At 43.9% G+C, this 19953-nt stretch overlaps 1 protein-coding gene across 2 annotated transcripts; it reads left to right on the top strand.

Moving 5' to 3' along the window:
* The first annotated feature begins 9596 nt into the window (after positions 1–9596).
* On the top strand, positions 9597–19692 carry LOC123066666 (serine/threonine protein kinase OSK3). 2 transcript variants are annotated; one of them, XM_044489705.1, is made up of 7 exons: positions 9597–9737; positions 10875–11063; positions 11339–11532; positions 12731–12913; positions 13006–13137; positions 13258–13443; positions 19157–19692. In XM_044489705.1, the coding sequence occupies exons 2-7, from the start codon at positions 10880–10882 to the stop codon at positions 19271–19273; spliced, it is 996 nt and encodes a 331-aa protein (XP_044345640.1). In that variant the 5' UTR covers positions 9597–9737; positions 10875–10879; the 3' UTR covers positions 19274–19692. The 2 variants fall into 2 exon arrangements, with proteins under 2 accessions (XP_044345640.1, XP_044345641.1); XM_044489706.1 differs by lacking the exon at positions 19157–19692 and adding an exon at positions 15922–16111.
* Positions 19693–19953: the final 261 nt, after the last annotated feature.

Below are 19953 nucleotides of genomic sequence, written 5' to 3'. Positions count from 1 at the left end.
GACTACTACCAAGATAGTTTTACGTTAAGTTTTTAGAAAGCCGTTTTCATGGTCAGTGTATAGAAAATGATGTGACGTCATTTTTAGGGTCAATGTAAAGAAAATCATGTGTTTACTCTTTCAATTTTGTTCCATGTAATGCAACCAATCAGATTCAATATATGAGCTCTCCCTATTTACTGATTTTTACTCTTGTGCACCATCAGTATTAACCCAATAATTGTGGTTGTCAATATATATGAAATATTGGCAATTGTCCATGCTATGCATCAACGCTTGCACTAATATGTTTATGGCCATTCCAAATAGTTCTGGGTAGCCACCAACGCATATGAGGTGTTGTTATGTTCTAACTATATGCGTTGCTGCCTTGCAACAATTTTTCACGCCGGTTACCAACACAATTATATGTGTTGTTGTAGGCCTTTGCAACGCCACCAACGGCAACGCATATACATCCGTTGGTATAGACCTCAACAACGCTTATATGAACATTCTACAACGCATCGATGCGTTGCTAAAGGGGGTTCTTGTTGTAGTGTATGGAAACTTAATTATGGATCAGGTGATTTGAAGGTCCCTTTGTATCGGTGCAAATGGGTCAATATGACACGAGGCGGGGTAACGGAAGACCCGTAGTACGGAATGACAACAGTGGATCTCAATAATCTTGCGTATGCAAACGAACCATTCATCCTAGCCAATGATGTGGCACAGGTTTTTCATGTGAAAGACATGTCTACCAGGCCGAGAAAAAGAAAAGATAAGGAAGCGAATGGATCATACGACAAGCCAAAGTGCCACATAGTTCTTTCAGGAAAAAGAAACATCATGGGAGTGGATGAAAGACAGACATGTCAGAAGATTATGAAAAGTTTGATGAAATTGCTCCATTCACAGTGAATATTGACCCGAGCATCCAGTTAAATGATGAAGATTTTCCATGGCTACGGCGCAAAGGGACAGACGCGAAGAAAAAGTTTCACACCCAAAGATCTGGGATGTGATCGGCTTCACTATCATCACTTTCTTCTGTGTTTCACACCCAGGAGGGAATGTCTGTAATAGTTAGGGTAGTTATGTGTTTTGGCATTTGAAACGCGAAGAAATTTTATGTGCAAACAAATTCTTTTCATGCATTTACTGATTTTTTTCCACCTAAATGACCCTGAAATTGAAAACCATTTCAAATGAACTCAGAAAAGGTTGACAATTGGCATGGTATCATAATTTCATACAAATAGCATGTGCAAGAAAGTAGAGAGGGTTACGGCAAAAACTGGATGCACTTCGTGTACAAAATGTACAATCTCTTTCGAAGTATCAGGGTTTCCAACGAAAACTGAATTGTTACAAAGGCATTTCATTTTTTAAATAACCTAAGCATTACCAAATTGAATATAATGATAAAACACACTAATATTAAACATAAGAAAAAAGAATCACTGAAAAACTTTTTTTAAAGTTAAGTTATTCACAAACTAGTGATTCACACAAATTTCAAATAATTCAAAATTTAAACTATTCAAATTTGAAAACTACCGGCACTAACAGAAAGTTTGTATTTTTTTGTACCTAAAGCAAAAATATTCACAAAGAAACTCTAAATACAGCAAAAAACAACTCAAAAATAAATAAAACAAAAATAAATAAAGCGAAAAAAATTTAGAAAATAAAAAAGCCCACCTACTGGGCCAAAGCGGCCTGCATACGACTAGGAACACAATCTTTTGTTAGGCCAGGATGCAGGCCCGCAAAGGCCCAGTAGGCCCACTGGGCGAAGAGGACAGGTAAGCCCAGTAGGCCTGACTAGGAGAGGAGATCGAGAGAGCTACCGCACTGGAGCTTATAAACCAGTGCGGTAGCCTCTCGGCTAGCGAGGTGGGACTAAACTTGCGCACCGTCTGGAGCCAGCGCACCCCCTTTAGTACCGGGTGGTGGCTCCAACCGGTACTAAAGGGGGGGCCTTTAGTACCGGTTGGAGCCACCACCCGGTACTAAAGAGGGTGCGCTTCCCGCCGCTTGGCCTGGCCAAAACAGACCTTTAGTACCGGTTGGTGGCTCCAACCGGTACTAAAGGTCCATCCTATATATACAACACTTGAAAAAAATTCAGTTTCCCTCTGTTCTTCCCTCTGTTTCCTCCCTCCGTCGCGCCGCCCTGCCCCGATCGTCGTCGCCCACACCCCTCGTCGCCGACCCCGGCCGTCCCCGCCCCTCGTCGCCGCCCCCGTCGACGTCGCCGCCCCGGCCGTCCCCGTCCCCGTCGTCCCCGTCGTCCCCGTCGCCGCTCCCCGCCCCGCCCCGTCATCGCCACCTCGTCCCGTCGCCCCGGCCGCCCCGCCCCGTCGTCGCCGCCCCGTCCCGTCGCCCCGTCATCGCCGCGCCGTCCCGTCGCCCCGTCGTCGCCGCCCCGTCCCATCGCCCCTTCGTCGCCGCCCCGTCGTCGCCTCACCGGTGAGCTCGCCCCGGCCGCCATGTCCACACACACACAGTACTACACACACACACACACTACACACACACACACTACACACATTAGTTTGTTTGTTATAAATTTTTCTGTTTTTCAGTTATAGAAATGTTAGAAATTATTCTGTTTTTTAGTTATATAAATATTAGAAATGTTAGTTTTATAGAAATGTTATAAATGTTTTCTGTTTTTTAGTTATAGAAATATTTATAGAAATGTTAGCAATTTTTCTATTTTTTAGTTATATAAATATTAGAATTGTTATGGAAATGTTAGTTATATAATCAGGAAATTTTAGAATTAGTTTTAGTTAGATGAATTAGATTAATGTCAAATTGTTAGAATTTCCATATATATAGAATTTTAGTTATCACAATCCAATCATTTAAAAAATGTTACTTTTTTCGGGCATATAGTATTTGTTCTCGACGATATGCCCGGCCCGCATCCTCGCCGTCGACCCGTTCGCGACGACGTCCTGCTTCAGGGGACCCATGTCCGGGACTGGGCTCCGCCGGGCTGGCACTGGGAGGTGCTACCTGGAGGGGCGTGCCGCTTGGTGAGGAACCCGACCTCGGGTCCCGTCGTCGACCCTGATCTTCTTTGGTGGCGTTCGCGTGGGCCACATTCGGTGCAGAGGCAGCCGGCCCCGCCGGAGGTGGTGCGTCACCGTGTTAGGGAGGAAGATGAGCACGTCCATCCCTACATGGCTGCTATGGACGACGTCAGGTTCTCCACTACTTGGCGGGTTCTTTGGGCAGATGACCGGAGATATGATCCTGTGATGGTTCCTTCTCTTTGGGTGTGCACCGCCCGCGCCCCAGGAACCGCGAGTAGCGCCCTAGATTCTTCTGTAGTACTCGATCTTTATTAGGTACCTAGCCAGTGATGTATTCGATATATAATATTTGAGACGATGTATTCGAGATTATATATATTAAGACGATGATGTATTCGAGATTATATATTTGAGATTCAGATTTTCCTTATTGATTAATTGCATCCATGCATTGTAATTTGAATACTAAATTGTTTTATATTTCTTCTGTATTATTAGTAAAGTAAAAGCTATGGCGGACAATACTGGCAGAGAGAGAGAAGAGGAATTGTTCGACATCATACGCAGCCCTCACAGGCTAGATGATCTGAATGAAGCAGATGACGGCTCCCAATATCTTAACAATACCGGGGTGATGAAAAGATATTCGATCTCGACGACCGGGGTGATGAAGTCATGAACTATATGATTATGATTAGGACACAGACAATGTTTGTGATGACACAGACAATGCTGATCTTCAAATAACAAACACTACCGGCGAGGTATATTTATATAAGCATGCATCATGGTGATCATCACATGTTTTTTTATTGAAGATATATTAACGAATCGATCTTTCTTCTTTCAGCCTCCGGATCGAGCAAATCTGCTTCTACAGACATCAAGACAAAGCGAGGCCCGGGCAGATTGTTGAAGGATGGTGTAAAGTACCACATTGAATCCATCAAACCTAGTGGTGAACCCCTCACGCCTAAGAACATTGCGAACAAGTGGACTCGTCAGTGCGGAGTTCTTGTGAAGGACAAACTCCCGATCTCCATTCAAGAATGGAAAGAGCCAAAGACTAAACGTCCAGGTGTTACTTGGGTCGACAAAAGAGCCAAAAAAGACCTTGTGAAATCTCTGATGGAACATTTTACCCTACCAGATCATTTCACTGAAGCAGATGTGGAGAAAGTCAAGGCCGCTGCTCTTAAGAAGATGGCAATTTCATTCAACACCCACAAGAAAATTGTATGGGCCAACTACCTCGCTAATGAAAGGAAGACTCCAGAATTCACGGGAACACTAGAGAAGCAAAGAGAGCACTGGGACGATTTCGTGACCTTCAAGGATTCAGAAATATCTAAGGAATGGTCGATGAAAAACAAGGCAAATGCCGCAAGAAAGACGCAGTTCCATAGGCTGGGTCCAGGTGGCTACGCGATGGGATTGCCTAAGTGGGATAAGTCTGAGCAAGAGATGGAGGATGCAGGGGTCACTCCGGTTACCCGGCACTGGCCCCCCCAGGTGCAGAACTTGGTTCTATGCGCATGGGGGAGCGTTGGACCCGAAGACAGGCGGAGTTTCGCGGAAGGCAAGTCTAAAAGGAGCCGAACAAAAGATAATTGATGCAATAGATGAAGCTCGAAGGGGGGTGTTCACGCCCAACAGAGAGAACGACGAGCTTACGCGCGCCCTGGGAAATCCTGAACACCCGGGAAGAACACGAGGCATGGGCGTTATTCCCTGGTATGAGGGCTTTTCAGAATGGAACGAGGACTACAGGAGCCGTGCAAGAAGGAAGATGGAGGAGGAGAAGAAAAGGAAGCTGGAGGAGGAGCAGAGGAAGCAGGACGCAGAACGCCTTCAAGGCCTAGAAGCAAGGCACGCGGACCTGGCACTCAAATTCCAGCAGCAGCAACAGCAGATCGACTCACTTAGCCAGGAAAGGGGGTCTCAGCAGCGGCAGCAGCAAGCGGATGATCGTCCAGCATTGGATAGCACCGTCCCATCCATGCCGAGAAGCAGCGTTGGTTCTGCCCCGGGCGACACACTGCTGGATAAATACCCTGTGGATGACATCATAGAGAACACTAACTGCGAGCTACACTCCAAAATGAAGAACATATCCATGAAGGTGGCGGACGGCGTTGCTTTTCCAGTTACCCCCGAAGCAACCTACCATTGCATCCCGATTCCAGAGGGCTATGCTCGTGTCATGGTTGATGAAGTGGTGGACCCATATTCGGGGCTAACGCTTGACATTCCTGGAGGTGAAGACGAGCGCACACTGGGAGAGGCCATACATCGTATCATCCTATGGAGAAAGGATTGCATCATCTTTCGAAGTCCACCGACACCGCGTCGTCTGCCGACTCCTCGAAGTCCGCCACCGAGTCAGCAGACTCCCGCTCCTCCAAGTCCACGAACGCGTGAGACGACTCCTCCTCGAAGTCCGCCACCTCCTCCAAGTCCCCGAACGCGTGAGCTGACTCCTCCGGTTTCAAGCCCGGCACAGCGTCATGCCACTTCTCCGGTTGCAAGTCCGGCACCGTGTCAGGCCACACCTCCTGCTTCAAGTCCGGCACATCGTCAGGCCACTTCTCCTGGTCCAACTCCACGTCAGCCGTCTCCGCCGTCTCAGCAATCGCAGAAGAGACATCCCGCAGCTTTGGTGCGTAGCGGTACGAGTCGAGGTAGTTCAGGAAGTACAGGCGAAGGCAAGCGATATAAATATGGTCCAAGCCTCGCTCCTCTTCCTCAGAGGCCTTACGACATGACTAAGGAGCAAAACACAGCCATAGTGCAAGCCCAAGTGGACGCCCATTTTGGACCGAAACCGGCACCGCCGCCAAAGGAGAAAGTGCCTGAGAAAGTAATTGACCACTTCATTCGTATGGCTAGAGAACCAGCTCCCAAGCCTATTGACTCGGACTATGAGCGCCAAATCAGGAAGGCACATTGAGCACGACTACACAAGGAAGCGAGCTCAAGCTCGAGCCAACAAGCAGCTGGCAAAAAATGCGGGAAAAACCGTTCCCCAGTTGGGAGAACAGGCGGCGCAAGCGACCCCCCCGCTTGTTGTGCCAACAACACATGAGAGGAGTAGTACGCGCGCCAAATATTATTATGGGCAAACCGCTAGCGTTCCCCAGCATGGCGATGTGGTAATAACAGAGGACCATATAATGCAAGCTCAAATGCTCAATATCTCTGTTGGACAACTCCTCGAAATCGAGCCCATGCCTGCGCTTAAAGAATCGGAAATAGCATGGCAATATGTCCGGGGCAAACCTTTGGTCCATCCAGACAAGGTCAAGGACCTCCCAACGAGAATGTATCAATTGCATCAATGGTACATGAACATTACCAAGATTTCCAATTGAGAGTCCCTCATGGTGAGTGTCAAGCATGAGCATTATTACCATGAGAAAACTCTTGCCATTGAGTATCGAGAACTATTTCAGTTATTTAATCAAGACGCACTCGACAAGTCTATCATCAGTTGCTATTGTCTGTAAGTGATTTCTTTCTGTAATTTAAGTCTCAAGCTAGTTATGTAGTGATAATTTTAATCAATCATTACATGTAATTATCCTAACTATATTCTTTTTCTCTGGTATTATATGCAGGATGAAGATGTATCAAATAAAAAAATCTGGACGCTATGATGTTGGGTTCATTGACCCAAATACCATTAATGAGGACATATGGCAGATTGAACATTGTCAAGCTGAAGTAGAGGAAAGCATGCTAGAGTTCTTGAAGCGCCTCAATACCAATGAAGATATACTACTTCCTTACAACTTCCTGTGAGTCACATTGTCTTGTACTACACATTCTGTTTTTGCTTACTAACTAGCTAGATGTTAATAATTAAGTGTATACGGTTTATGGTAGTTGATTAATTTTATGCACATGCCCGCTTAATTAAGACATGCAAACGTGTGCGTATGCAGTTGGCACTGGGTCTTGTTAGACATTAAAGTTGAGGAAGGAAAAGTTGAATTACTGGACTCACTAACTAAAGAAGATAAAGACTACACCATCGTAAAGGGGATAGTCAACAGGTAATTTCAATCATTATTAACTATTAGTTCCTGATATGAACTATTTAATAACCCTTTTATTAATTTTCTTTGCCGGCGGGCAGGGCATGGGCAAAGTTCATCAAGGTGACTCCAGGCACGTGGCCAAAAAAGTTGTTTTGGCATCGACCCAAGGTAAGTAATTAAGTAGTACTAGCTAGCTACCATCTTTTTAATTCTTGTTTCAATATCATTAATTAATTATCATGCTTGATTAATCAATATCTGATTCAATTCCATTCTTGTAAAACCCCTGAGGCAGGCGTCAGGGAATAATCTGTGTGCATACTACGTTTGCAAGAACATTCGCATGATGACGTGCGAAAGGAGCAGATCTGATAGACAGGACTGGGTACGTATTTGTCAGAACACTATTCACACCATTATCGATATCTAGTCACACAACTAACACACATGCATATTGATCTCCTTCTTAACAGTTCAGATTGGTGCGGGATAAGCTCCTACCATCGGACCGCATACAAGCACTTCAAGAGGAAATAGTGGGATTTTTGCTCGACCAGGTCATAGATCCGAAAGGAGAATACTATTACCCGCTACCGCCCCCATGAACCACTTGTCATCGTGCTCCGAAGGCACCAAGGCAACATGTAGGAGAAATTGTATATGTATATACATGTGTATGTGTGAATAGTTAATGGTGTTGGCTGTGAGACATTCGATGATATTATATTTATATATATATATATATATATATATATATATATGCGGTTCTACGTACGAGAAAATCTATTTAATATATATGCATAACGTGTACAATTTATAGTATCGTGAAATACCAGCAAACAAAAAAGAATTATATAGAGAATAAAGCCAAATTGAAAACACAAAATTAAAGCAAAAAAAAATACACCCAAACATTTAATACCGGTTGGTGTTACCAACCGGTACTAATGTCCTACATGCACACGGGCCTGGTTCGTGCCACGTGTTTGCACTTTAGCGCCGGTTCGTGACGAACCGGTACTAAAGGAGGGGGGGGGGGGGGGCTTTAGTCCCCACTCTTTAGTGCCGGTTCGCCAACCGGCACTAAAGGCCGTCACGAACCGGCACTAAAGCCCGGTTCTGCACTAGTGGCTCAATGCGGTCAACCAAACACGCCCTATGTGCTCCTTCACCGTGTGCTGGAAGCATATCACTGCCTCCGCTCGTCCTGCTCCGCAACCGGCTCACCGTGCGTGTCTGTGACGCAGTGCGCGACTGCGCCGCCGTGACAGAGTTATGCCCGTCGGAAGCCATGTCTCTGATGTCACTTTGACATTACCGAAAGAGGAAGATGATGACTACGAAGAGAACTGACCTAGAAGGCAAGTGTTTGCGCACCATTCAACTTGCCGCTTCCTCTTCTTTCTCGCTATTTATTTGTCCTGTGCTTACAGAAAGTAAAACCTTCCTATGCCAAGCTCGACGGTCGTGCCATCCCACGACACTCGATGTGGGCAAGGTGCGTGCTTGTGCCGCGATCACCTTGCCATGACATCCCATGACCGGATTAAGGCCGCGCCTATTACTAGCTAACCAACCAACAGAAGCTAGCTCGACCAAGTCATGTAGACATGCACACGGCCGTTTGTTCTGGAAAAAAAAAATGCACACGGCCGTTTGTTTTGCTAAGTACGTAATACTCCCTTCTTTCCATAATGTAAAACTTTTTTTATATTAACATAGTATTAAAAATCTTATATTATGAGACAGAGGAAGTAAAAGAAAACTAACTGAATTTGCAACGGAGTGCGTGCACTACACTTTGTGACACCGCGGAGGGAAGTATACTTTCTCACGAAGCGCAACGCACCTTCACGCCCCTCGACTCGGAGTACATCTTCACGCAACGCACCTTCACGTGCGCGCCGGCGCCGCGGAGTAGACGCTCACACGAAGCCGCGCATGTTCGCGCGGGCATGCATGCATCACACCTTGTCGCGCACATGTACACAGCCTGTGTCGATCGCACACGTGAAACCCAGAGCAAACACCAATTCTAGATGTGTCACGCAGAAAGTATAGTCAATAAGCAGCTATCGGGATTGTGACTGGTGCAGAGACAGTGTGTTACCACGAACAAGAGCAAATAAAACAAATTCGATCGGAGAAAACATTGCAGCGTGCGCATGCACCCAATCTAGCCAACGCCCTCGTCGACCACGTAACAGCGACGTTCCAAGTTAAGTTAATCCCACCCACCACCAACGCCGGCCGCACGGCATGCATAATTCGCATCAGCGCCGCGTCACCGGCGACCTAAAAGCGTCTCTGCCGTCCATCCCATTCCTATACCGTCCAAATTAACCGACGACGGGCGGAGGAAACGATCGACACACGACACGCGACGCATTGGAAACGACAGAGGAGAAAGAAGGAACGTACGGGACGCGCGAGGCGATCGAGCAGCAGGTCAGCGAGCGGATGATGCTGACGCTCATCTTTCCCTTTCCCTGGTTACGCCGCCCCCACCTAAGCAGCTCTCTCTCTCTCTCTCTCTCTCTCTCTCTCGCCTAAAGCATAAAGCCGACCTTCCCTCCACCGCCGAACCAAGAACGACCCCAAAACCTCTCTCGATTCACTGGGACGGCGCTCTCGTCGCCTCCCTCTGTGCACGGGATTTGGCGAGGTAATTAAGGCAATCGCTCTGCTCATGTTTGCTGCAATTCTCGTCCGAATGTAGTGATTCGCTCGTGCTCTTAATTAGTTCTGATCGAGGCCGGCAGTGCTGCTTGTCCATTCGGCTTTTGGTTGGCTCAAGTGGGGGACTTTATTAGTTTCTTTGTGTGCGGCTCTGCTTGTGGTTTTGTGATTTCGGTGCCTTGTTTGTTTCTTCCCTCCAACGGAGATCGTTGTCGCAGATCCACCCAGACCAACATTCACCTCATCGTTGTGGGCTTTTTAGTTGAAAAGGTTGTGGGCTTTATTAATTTAAAGCCGGGCGCCTCTAGCGTCTTCGTATTAAAAAAACAAAATTACTTCACATACGACAATTACTCTCACGATTCTAGGACGATGGCTTATCCAACGGCGCTGTGCAGTTCTGCCCTTTCAATGGACAGTGGGATATGCTGTGTCGTCTTGAAATCGTCTCGGGGTGTCGTCCGTATATCAACGCTAAAAAAGCATTCACCTCATCATGCTCGGAGTTGAAAGTTTTGATTGCTGACTGATTCTGATGCTGGTCGAAAAGATCGTACATAGCGATCGCGCGGGGGGGGTGGGGGGGGGGGGGTTCTGATTCTGATGCTGATACCGTCCTGTAGTACTAGTACCAGATTCATGTTTTAGCTCATTTATTACTGTTCTATGTTGTTTTTTCAGCTCAGTTGTTGGATGACTGCATTTCTTGTATGTCGATCTCTTCCATGTTTACAAGTTACAACACATATATGCCTAGTCATGGTAGTATTAATTTATGAACCTTTTTTAGAAAACTTTCCCCAAATTTGACAAGGGAACTTCACCCAATTCGTTGACCTTTGAACCACTCTTGCCCTCGCCATTCATGTCCCATAGTGGTCTTCTATGGCCAGCCCACTCATTTCACAGTCAAGGCCTGCCGGTCTCTAAGAAGAGGTAATGGATTCAAGTGTTTGAAAATCATCTTTCTGTGGTGTCCATGCTTTAATTAGGTCAGCAGCAATCATCCGAGTGGAGAGAGTGGAGAAGGGAGATCGATATACTTGAAACTGATTTCAATTCCTGACTAAACTATAAAACTGTTTGCTGAATCACATATGTCGTTTCTCTTGTTTTGACATAGTAACAATGGATGGGAACACCAGCGGAGGCGGACATTCTGAAGCATTAAAGAACTACAATCTGGGCAGAACATTAGGTATTGCCTCATTTGGAAAAGTGAAGCTTGCAGAGCATAAGCTTACAGGACACAAAGTTGCTATACAAATTCTGAACCGTCGCCAAATGGAAATTATGCAAATGGAAGAGAAAGGTATGCCTCCATGTCTAGGATACATTCGGCTTGCTTGCTCAACATTTCGAGTTATCTGCTTAATTTCAGTGCTGGTCAGACTTATAGGCTTGTTCCTGATTCCCAGTTAATCAATTAGTCGAGATAAAGTACATCAGTCTAGGATACATTCGGCTTTGGTTAAGAAGAAAGTTCACCTCTTGTTGTTGCTGTCAGTAAAATTTGCAGCTCGAATTTCTTCATAGGCTGAATGTCTAACGATTTACGTCTATTGTTTTCTCATATCTTGTTTCCAGCAAATAGAGAAATTAAGATATTGAGGTTGTTCAGTGACTTCATTCACCCTCATATCATCCGGGTTTATGAGGTCATTGACACACCTAAGGATATATTTGTTGTCATGGAATATTGCAACAATGGTGAGCTATTGGACTATATAATTGAGAAAGGGCGGTTACAGGAAGATGAGGCTCGTCGAATGTTTCAGCAGGTGCCTTTTCTGTTCTTGGCATGTCGGAACACATTCTTTGGGAATACCAATAGGTGTTCATTAATGAACTTTGCTGACCTTCTTATTTTGATCGTGAAATGTATGCACATGCTGGCCAATTGTCCAGTGTCCACATCCCTCACGTGCTTACTGTGCAAATCAAGATGAATTTGCTTGGGTTGCATTCGTTGACTAAGTTTTAGCTAAGGATTTTTTTCTCGATGCCATTTTTCCTGGAGTGTCCAGAAACACCGGTTTCCGTGTAAAACATAATCGCAGAAATCTAGACATTTATCGATCCATCCATAAGGTTGATCGGAGGCTACTGCTCTGATGCGGAAGTAATTGTGCATCATTCGCAAAATCACGGAATATTCAAAAAGAATTGCCCAAAAGTTCCAAACGAATTCCGAATTCAAAACATTCTAGCGTATAAATATATTATATTTAACACATAGTGCATGATAATTTGTTGCTGGTACAATAGTCAGCTAGTTTCCTTCGGTGCTGATACCCATTGGCCCAGATTCAACTCTTCATCATTAGCACCATCGCTAATATTTTTTATGCACTAAAAAAATAAAGGTTGCAAAAAATGAGGAGTTGACTTTTGGCGACCTCCAGCAGAGAAGTGGGGCTCCTGAACCACCTTGCTGTAGGCAGTTTTATGGTAGCCCATACATACTCTCTTTTGGCATCATCTTGACGTTTGAATTAAAATGATCTCTTTCTCGAGCGGTATCGACTTTTCTCGGGGCTCACGGAAATTTCCGGTAACCGGTCGTATTACCGGAAAATTTGACCGAAAGAAAAACCTTATAGGTTTTAGCTCAAGACTTGTACCACATATTGTTGCAAGCTTTCCAAAGTAATTGCTTTGTCTTTTGGATTGAACTGATCAACCAGTTAACGTTTCCTTGATGTGTCGAAGTTTTAATATCACTCTGGTGTCTTCATCTATTGATGCCTTGATTTTCTTAGTATCAGTAATTAAACCAATTCTTGTTTAAATGGCATCCTATTCTTCATGCCTTGATTGTCTTAGTCTTAGTTCTTAAATCAAACTGTGCTTGAAAACATACACAGATGGTATTTCCTTCTGAAGGCGCATATGTAATTTGAAGGGTTCTTTCAGATTCACTGAATGCATATTGAGGTTTTGTATCAATAGTTTTTTTATTAACTTTTTCCTGAACAGATTATATCAGGTGTTGAATACTGCCACAGAAACATGGTTGTTCATTGTGATCTAAAGCCAGAAAACATGTTACTTGATTCCACATATAATGTTAAACTTGTTGACTTTGGGTTAAGTAATGTTATGCATGATGGCCATTTTTTGAATACAAGCTGCGGGAGTACAAACTATGCTGCACCAGAGGTATTCACTTATTTCTATTACTTGCGTCTTTATCCTCACGCTTCTTCACACGCATCATCTGCGTTAATAGCTTAGCGAGTGTTTCTGCGCAGGTTATCTCAGGTGAAGTATATGTTGGACCTGAGGTTGATGTTTGGAGCTGTGGGGTGATACTTTATGCTCTTCTTTGTGGCTCTGTTCCATTTGATGATGAATATACTCCCAGCCTGTTCAAAAAGATAAAGGTGAGGCAGAACATATGTATATTAAGTTGGATATGACAAGTGTATACCTTTTGTAGATTAGTTGGACTTTAGCATTCATTTTATGTCTGGAGATTTGACTACCCTTGTTTGGTATTCCAGGGAGGTAACTATATCCTTCCAAGTCATTTATCTGATCTTGCAAAGGATTTGATCCCAAGAATGCTTCTTGTCGATCCCATGAAGAGAATCACAATTCGTGAAATTCAAGACCACCAATGGTTTCAGAATCACCTTCCTCGCTACCTGGCAGTGCCTCCAGCAGACACAACAGAGCAAGTCAAAACGGTACCCATCTATTTCACATTTCAAGCGGCAGTCATATGTGTACAGTAAAACTTTTCAGCCTTTATCCACTAATATATACAGAATCTTGGATGGATCAAGGAAAACTAACATCCATACTTTTGTTATGAAATGATTTTTTTATGAAGAAGTTGGAAACTCTATTTGAGAACATTGTTTGTAATGGCAAGATGCACATATGCGTCTAATTTGAGAAAATTATAATAAACTATAGTGAATATGACCATCATCTTGGTAGTTTGACTTGAAAGCCATGAATGGTGATACACGATTGCCCGTTTTTGTGAATGATTTTTTTTTCAGAATTTTCATATTGGAAGTTTGGTCATTTTTTCGCAACAAGTACAAATAAGAGGAGTCCACGTGAAACAATTGCATATTTTGAACTTGTATTCTTTTTCTTTCATTTTTCCCAAAACAGGGTCAATCATTTTTCCCAAAACAGGGTCAAAATGGCCGGCATGGCTATCCAAAACTCTAAGTGGTTCTTCCGTATAATGACTACTTGTGTTACTAAAAATATTTTTTTTGCTAATTTTTAGGACAAAGTTATCACATACTTGCAGTTCAAATTTGAATTGCTTTTGGGAAATCGACATAAAGTCATTTAAATGTGAGAAAGTAGCTAGAAATCTAGGAAATCCACAAAAGTTGGGAATTTTCCAAAAACATGGTGTACATTTTGTGAAAATTGGACTGGTGCCATTTTGCACCTTTTTTCAGCCTGCTTCACAAAAATATCTATTTTGACACTTAGAAAATGGAAACATATATTTGTTTACAAAAAAGTTGGAAAATCTATTTGGAAACATTGTTTGTAACGGCAAGATGCACCTAAGTGATATTTGTCATAAACTATGCAATAAATATGACCACTGCCTTAAACATTTGAGACCATATTTTGGCATGGCAAGAAATGTTATTAATATGGCCTAAAATGAAAAAAAATCTCAACATGAAAATGATTTGTCTCGTCAAAATGAAAAACTTGGATTTTTGTATCATCTTCATCTGAGGTCGTATGCAATCTCGACAGCGAAAACAATGCAGCACAGTGAATACCCCTTTTGTCGAGTGTAACACTCGGGAAAGACACATGAAAGCACTTTTTTGTTGAGTTCCTCTGTTTTGACTAGTGTTTTGTCCACGACCCTATGAAAAGCACATGTTTACCGAGTTTCGCTTGTTTGCCGAGTTTTTTTTTCGATGGCACTCATCAAAGATATGTTTGCCAAGTACCATGACGAAATGCACTCGGCAAACATGAATTTTCCAGTAGTGTATACACTGACCGACCCGGTGACCATGCTTCAAAAAAGATTATTATGGTACCAAAGCCAGCTCTCCACATGTGTGTGGGTGTGTCATTTTTTAAATATTATTATGTCATTTTTTAATTCACATCAACTTTGGTTATTATTGTATATATCAAAACAATACCAAAATAATTAGGTATATATAAAAAACAAACCGTATTTAATTTCATAATATGGTATCTTCCGAAATATAAATACTGTACAAACCAAACAAACATATAAACCAAACTATACAAACAAAATGCACAGAGTTAAATGGCACCAACTAGAGAAGGCCCCACCGCCTCCGTATTCCGCATGGGCTTAGCCCGCCGGCATCCTCCGACGGCATCACGTGGAGATTAGAAGGACTGATGAGCCACGCTGTTGGCGGCTAGGTCAACTACCCGAGCAGCCCACGAGAGTGACAGGGGGGGGGGGGGTGAAGTTTAGGGGGAATTGCCGGCAAGATCAGGAACAGAATACTACACCTACAAAACATTTTATGAAGCTTTACCTACCCTTCTAAATTAAATCTTCTCCCCCCTGAATTTCAGTGGGGTGGGCCCCTTGACCCCCCCCCCCCCCCCCCCCACTTCCAATCCTAATCATCCACATACGCACCCCCATAAAATGTCTACACAGCCTTTTATATGTCTAGCATTACTCGATCGAGAAGAACAATTGCCCACTATTATCACCGTCCACCAAGCCGAGAGATGAACAAAGATGCCCATTCTATTTCCATGGGAACAGACTCATCTGTAGTGACACCATGAAATTTGTTCGTTATTTTCTCCACTAGTAAGATTTGACTTTGCTGCATATCGCCATTATATTTAGATTTTTGTGTATTGATCTTTGTCTAATGAATTAATAGGCAGTTTCGATTGACAATATTTTTAGATCTCCCAGAAAAAATACAATATTGTTAATAATTCTCAACATTGTACGCGTAAGAGTTTGATTCATTGCAGAGACTTTAGATTTTGAGGGGTTTGATTTTAGAACAATAAACCATGCCTTCATCTAATACAAACGATGCACTAGTGGGTGCCGTTTTCTTAATTTTTAAATGCTCATACTCCTCTCTGTTGTAATCACACATTAGCTTCAGATACTTTAGAACTTCAGGTTCTATAACATTAATTATGTTGTTTTGCAGTTTATCAGATATCTTCTTTCGAAGCTTTGATATACCATCCAACCAGGGGAGATAACACGTGAGATTAGCAGTCTTATAAGTATAAGACTACCCACAATGGGAGTAACATAGGTAGTAACATCACACATATCTAGATAAAATAGATGATGTGGCAAGCAATAAATGAAGAAAGAAAGGTATGTGGTAACATAGCTAGTTACTACTAGTATGAGTAACATCACACATATCAAGGCAAGATGAGTCTATAGCCTAATAAATAAAGTGTTGCATGTTACTATACATATGTTACTCCCCATTGTAGAGGTAGTAACATAAAGTAGTAACATGCCCATGTTACTACTCTATGTTACTACCCATTGTGGCTAGTCTAAGTGTTTGAAGACTGAATGCGCTTTTCCCCAAGCTTCAAAATTATGCAGTTCGTCTGTTGAACTAAGAAAATAATTTTATACTTTAGATACGAAGCCACTCATTGAATGCGCCTTTTCATAAGCTTGAGATTTGTACAGTACGTGTGATGATCTATGAATAGAAAATTCATGCCTCCAATTGACATGGTCTCTCTTAATTTGATGGGCAAGCAGACTCTGTTTGGTTGACTTTCTGACCTGTTGGGGAATATAGTCGTGCTCGGCAATGCTGTTCGATGGTGCTACAACTACAACCTAATATTATCAGGAAATGATGAGACTGATAAAGTGATAAATGCCGATTTTCATCTGGATGACAACATTGGACCGTATTCGGACTACAGCCTAATATTATAGGTTTTTTTACCAACATGTATAGTATACTGACGAGATTCTAAGCCATCCAATATTTAAAAAAATTATAATATATATAGACCGTGCGAATGTACGGGTTGACGACTAGTTCAATCCTAATCATCCACATCAGCACCCCCATAAAATGTCTACACAGCCTTTCATATGTCTAGCATTACTCGATCACGAAATAGAACAATTGCCCATTATTAGTATTATCACCGTCCACCAAGCCGAGACATGAACAAAGACGGCCAATCTATTTCTATGGGAACAGCATCATCCGTTGTCAAACCATGAAATTTGTTTGTTATTTTCTCCACTGCCCCGGTGTCGAGATAAGCAACATACATCTCCTCTGCGTTCGAGTTGATGAGCAGCGTGTCACTCTTTTCTCCAGGCCACAAGTATACCACTCCCTCAATTCGTGGTCTCAGCTCGACCACCCTAGCAAGGTACCAGTCTGTACCCTTGCTCCGTATCCAGATCTCTACCCGGAGGCCTTCTGCTTCCGTGTGCAGACAGAATAACGAGAGCACCCCGTTGAAGCCAGCCATATGAAAATACTAGAGGCTAACGCGCCATTCTTCACACCCATGATTAACTCTTTTATATCTGGTAGATTATTGTGACCGGTAGTTTTGTTTGGATTTTATCCTTGTTGGCTTGTATTTTAGTTATGTTTTGGTGGTGTTTTTTTTTTGGTTCGTATATCTCGTGTCAGGTTGCCTCTGGAGACAATATTTGTTCCGAGAGGAGAGTGGAGTTGTTTGATGCTATAACACTTGCATATGGGCCGCCCCACGAAGCTCTCGGTTGGTTAGCTTCTTTTTCCGCTCGTCCTACCGCCAGCTCCGTAATAATTGGTTATCTTTTTTATTTGAAAGTGTTAGTTTAATTAAAAGATTTTCAAGGATTTAAAATTGTTGAAAATTTAAAAATCATTGATTTTAGAAAAATTTCTTGAATTTCAAAAAATATTCAAAAAGTAAATAAGCTTTCAAATTTTAAATGTTCACAAACATTAAAAATGACCGTGAACTTAAAAATATCCACGAATTTAATAAATCATAATGAATCTGAACAAAATGTTAAATTTTTCAAAAAATGATTTTAATACTCACAAATTTTCTCATTAATAAGAATGTGAAAAATTTAATAAATAAAACTAAATACGTAGCACATAACCTTACATGCGGAGCCCTTAGCAACACCACAACCCCCAAAGCACCATAACGCTTCAAATCATGGGAGCTTAGGGAGTGTTTGGTTGTCCGCATTAGGCCCAGCCTGGCCCGCGCGGGAAGAATTTGGCCCGTTGCGAAGCAGGTGTTCGAGTTCTGTGGGCAAGAGGTGTCTGCCACCCAGGTGTACAACCACCTGAGGAAGTGGAGAAGTCGATGGATCCAAGTGTGCAAGCTGAGAGACGTTAGCGGCGCATCATGGGATGAGAACACTTGCTCCATAGTTCTGGAGGCAGAGCAGTACGCCGGCCATGTGGCGGTTAGCTCACAGCCCTCTTCCTTTTCATACTGTCCACCATTGCCTACTCCTAATCGCAACTAACAACACTTGTGTTTCATTCTTAGGACCACCCAAGGGACGCTGAGTTCCTCAACACACCCATCCAGAACTACAACCAGATGCAACACATCTTCTCCTTCAGGCTGGCAACTGGGAAGCATGCCATGGGCTCGGGCGAGCCTCTTGGTTCTCCCATGCCATACTTCCCTGGACCCCGGACGTCGAGGTCCTTGATGGCCCTAACAAGCCAGCTGTGAATCCCTTCGACAAGCCATTTGACCCCGTCCATGATTGGAAGAGGAAGAGAGGAGGACTGATGGAGGAGGAGATCAATGTCTTTTGCAGCATGACTCGGGCAGTGAAGGAGGTGGCAACAGCCATCAGGGGAGTGCAAGCCCCTCGACGTCCACCCTGACCTGTATGGTGCTGTCATGACCGAGGGTGGATTCAGCGACGAGGCTCTCATGGCAGCTCTCAGCCACCTGCTTGACAACAAGGCCAGGGTGTTGGGTTCGTTGCCATGGCCGATGCTCACAGGGTGATGTGGCTCAGGAGCTGGCTGGGCAAGCACTACAACTAGAGTAGTGCTGCCTGTGAGCGTGCATGATCCCCGACGGCGATGGCGGTGGCGACGACGACGACGATGACGATGATGACGTACATTTTGTGTAGCTAGGGCTCAAAAACTATTTGATGGTCCGTATATTTTGGTGATATGGTATATACTAACCCCTCACGCTGATGGTGAACTTGCGGTGGTAGGACGACACCCTCTTTTGGATGTGGCGGTAGGTTAACACCAAGGTAGTGTTAGGTTGAACTTGCCATGCCATATGATCATGCATGCTTTACTTCTCTTCTGCTCCATTGTTGTTTGTGTGCTACTTTGCTTGCTACTTGTGCTCCATTGATTTGTTGCTTCAACTCTTGCTCTTGTGCATTGCTAGGGCAAGTGGTATGCCGTGTTCATCGGTGAGGTTCCAGGGGTTTATAGTTCATGGGAAGAAGCCAATGCACAAGTGGCATCGTATAGCAACAACAACTATAGAGGGTTCAAGAGTTAGGCAGGCAACAGAACAAGCTTACTCCGCCTGGGTGCGAAAGCATGTAGGCAGCAGTGTCGACAGTGTCAAGGTTGGAGCTGTCAAAGTGGAAGCTGCAAAGGTGGATCGTCAGTTCGGCCTGAAGCTGGAGAACTTCATCATCTTCGCCCAGTTCGTCACCATTGCTGCGTTGTGGCGTTGGTGTGCTAGGTGTGATCATTGTGGGTAAGCTCACTAACTAGGGTACAAGGTAAGCACAACATGTACGCCGCATGCAACCAAACGCCGTGTTCATGTGCCGCTAGGGACAATGAAGCCAACCAAATAAAGTGCACTTGCGTATTACCTAATGCAGGGACACTAGATGCAGGCGACCAAACAAGTTGCATATGGCATATTAAGGCCTGTTTTTTCTCAACCAGGCTGGGTTGAGAAGTGTATGCAATGCGACTACTGTTTAAAACTTGAACCAAACACGCCCTTAGTATCTCTATAGATTCATAGATTCCTAGCTGGGTTTGATCGCTGGTAGCGGCTGAGATAGCTTCGCTAAGGAGATATTACCATCATCACTGTGCGCATCAATTGTGAAGTAGCTTGACGAGTCATCGATGGTTGACCATTCGCGACAGGACCAATGTGCCATGCCACCGATCTGGTCGAGCGGTGCGGAGGCCACGCCTGCTCGGGTCGCCGGAAAA

Source organism: Triticum aestivum, chromosome 3B, assembly GCF_018294505.1.
Source record: "Triticum aestivum cultivar Chinese Spring chromosome 3B, IWGSC CS RefSeq v2.1, whole genome shotgun sequence".
Taxonomy (NCBI): Eukaryota; Viridiplantae; Streptophyta; class Magnoliopsida; order Poales; family Poaceae; genus Triticum; species Triticum aestivum.
Note: the sequence above shows the minus strand (reverse complement) of the source record. Positions and strands in the feature narration are given on the sequence as shown.

What these genes read in the sequence shown, in the direction of transcription:
- LOC123066666 (XM_044489705.1), top strand. Translation starts at nt 10,880, where the DNA reads ATGGATGGGAACACCAGCGGAGGCGGACATTCTGAAGCATTAAAGAAC. An exon ending in CTCGTCGAATGTTTCAGCAG is followed by an intron (nt 11,533 to 12,730) that starts GTGCCTTTTCTG and finishes TTTCCTGAACAG; the next exon opens with ATTATATCAGGTGTTGAATA. An exon ending in GCCTGTTCAAAAAGATAAAG is followed by an intron (nt 13,138 to 13,257) that starts GTGAGGCAGAAC and finishes TTGGTATTCCAG; the next exon opens with GGAGGTAACTATATCCTTCC.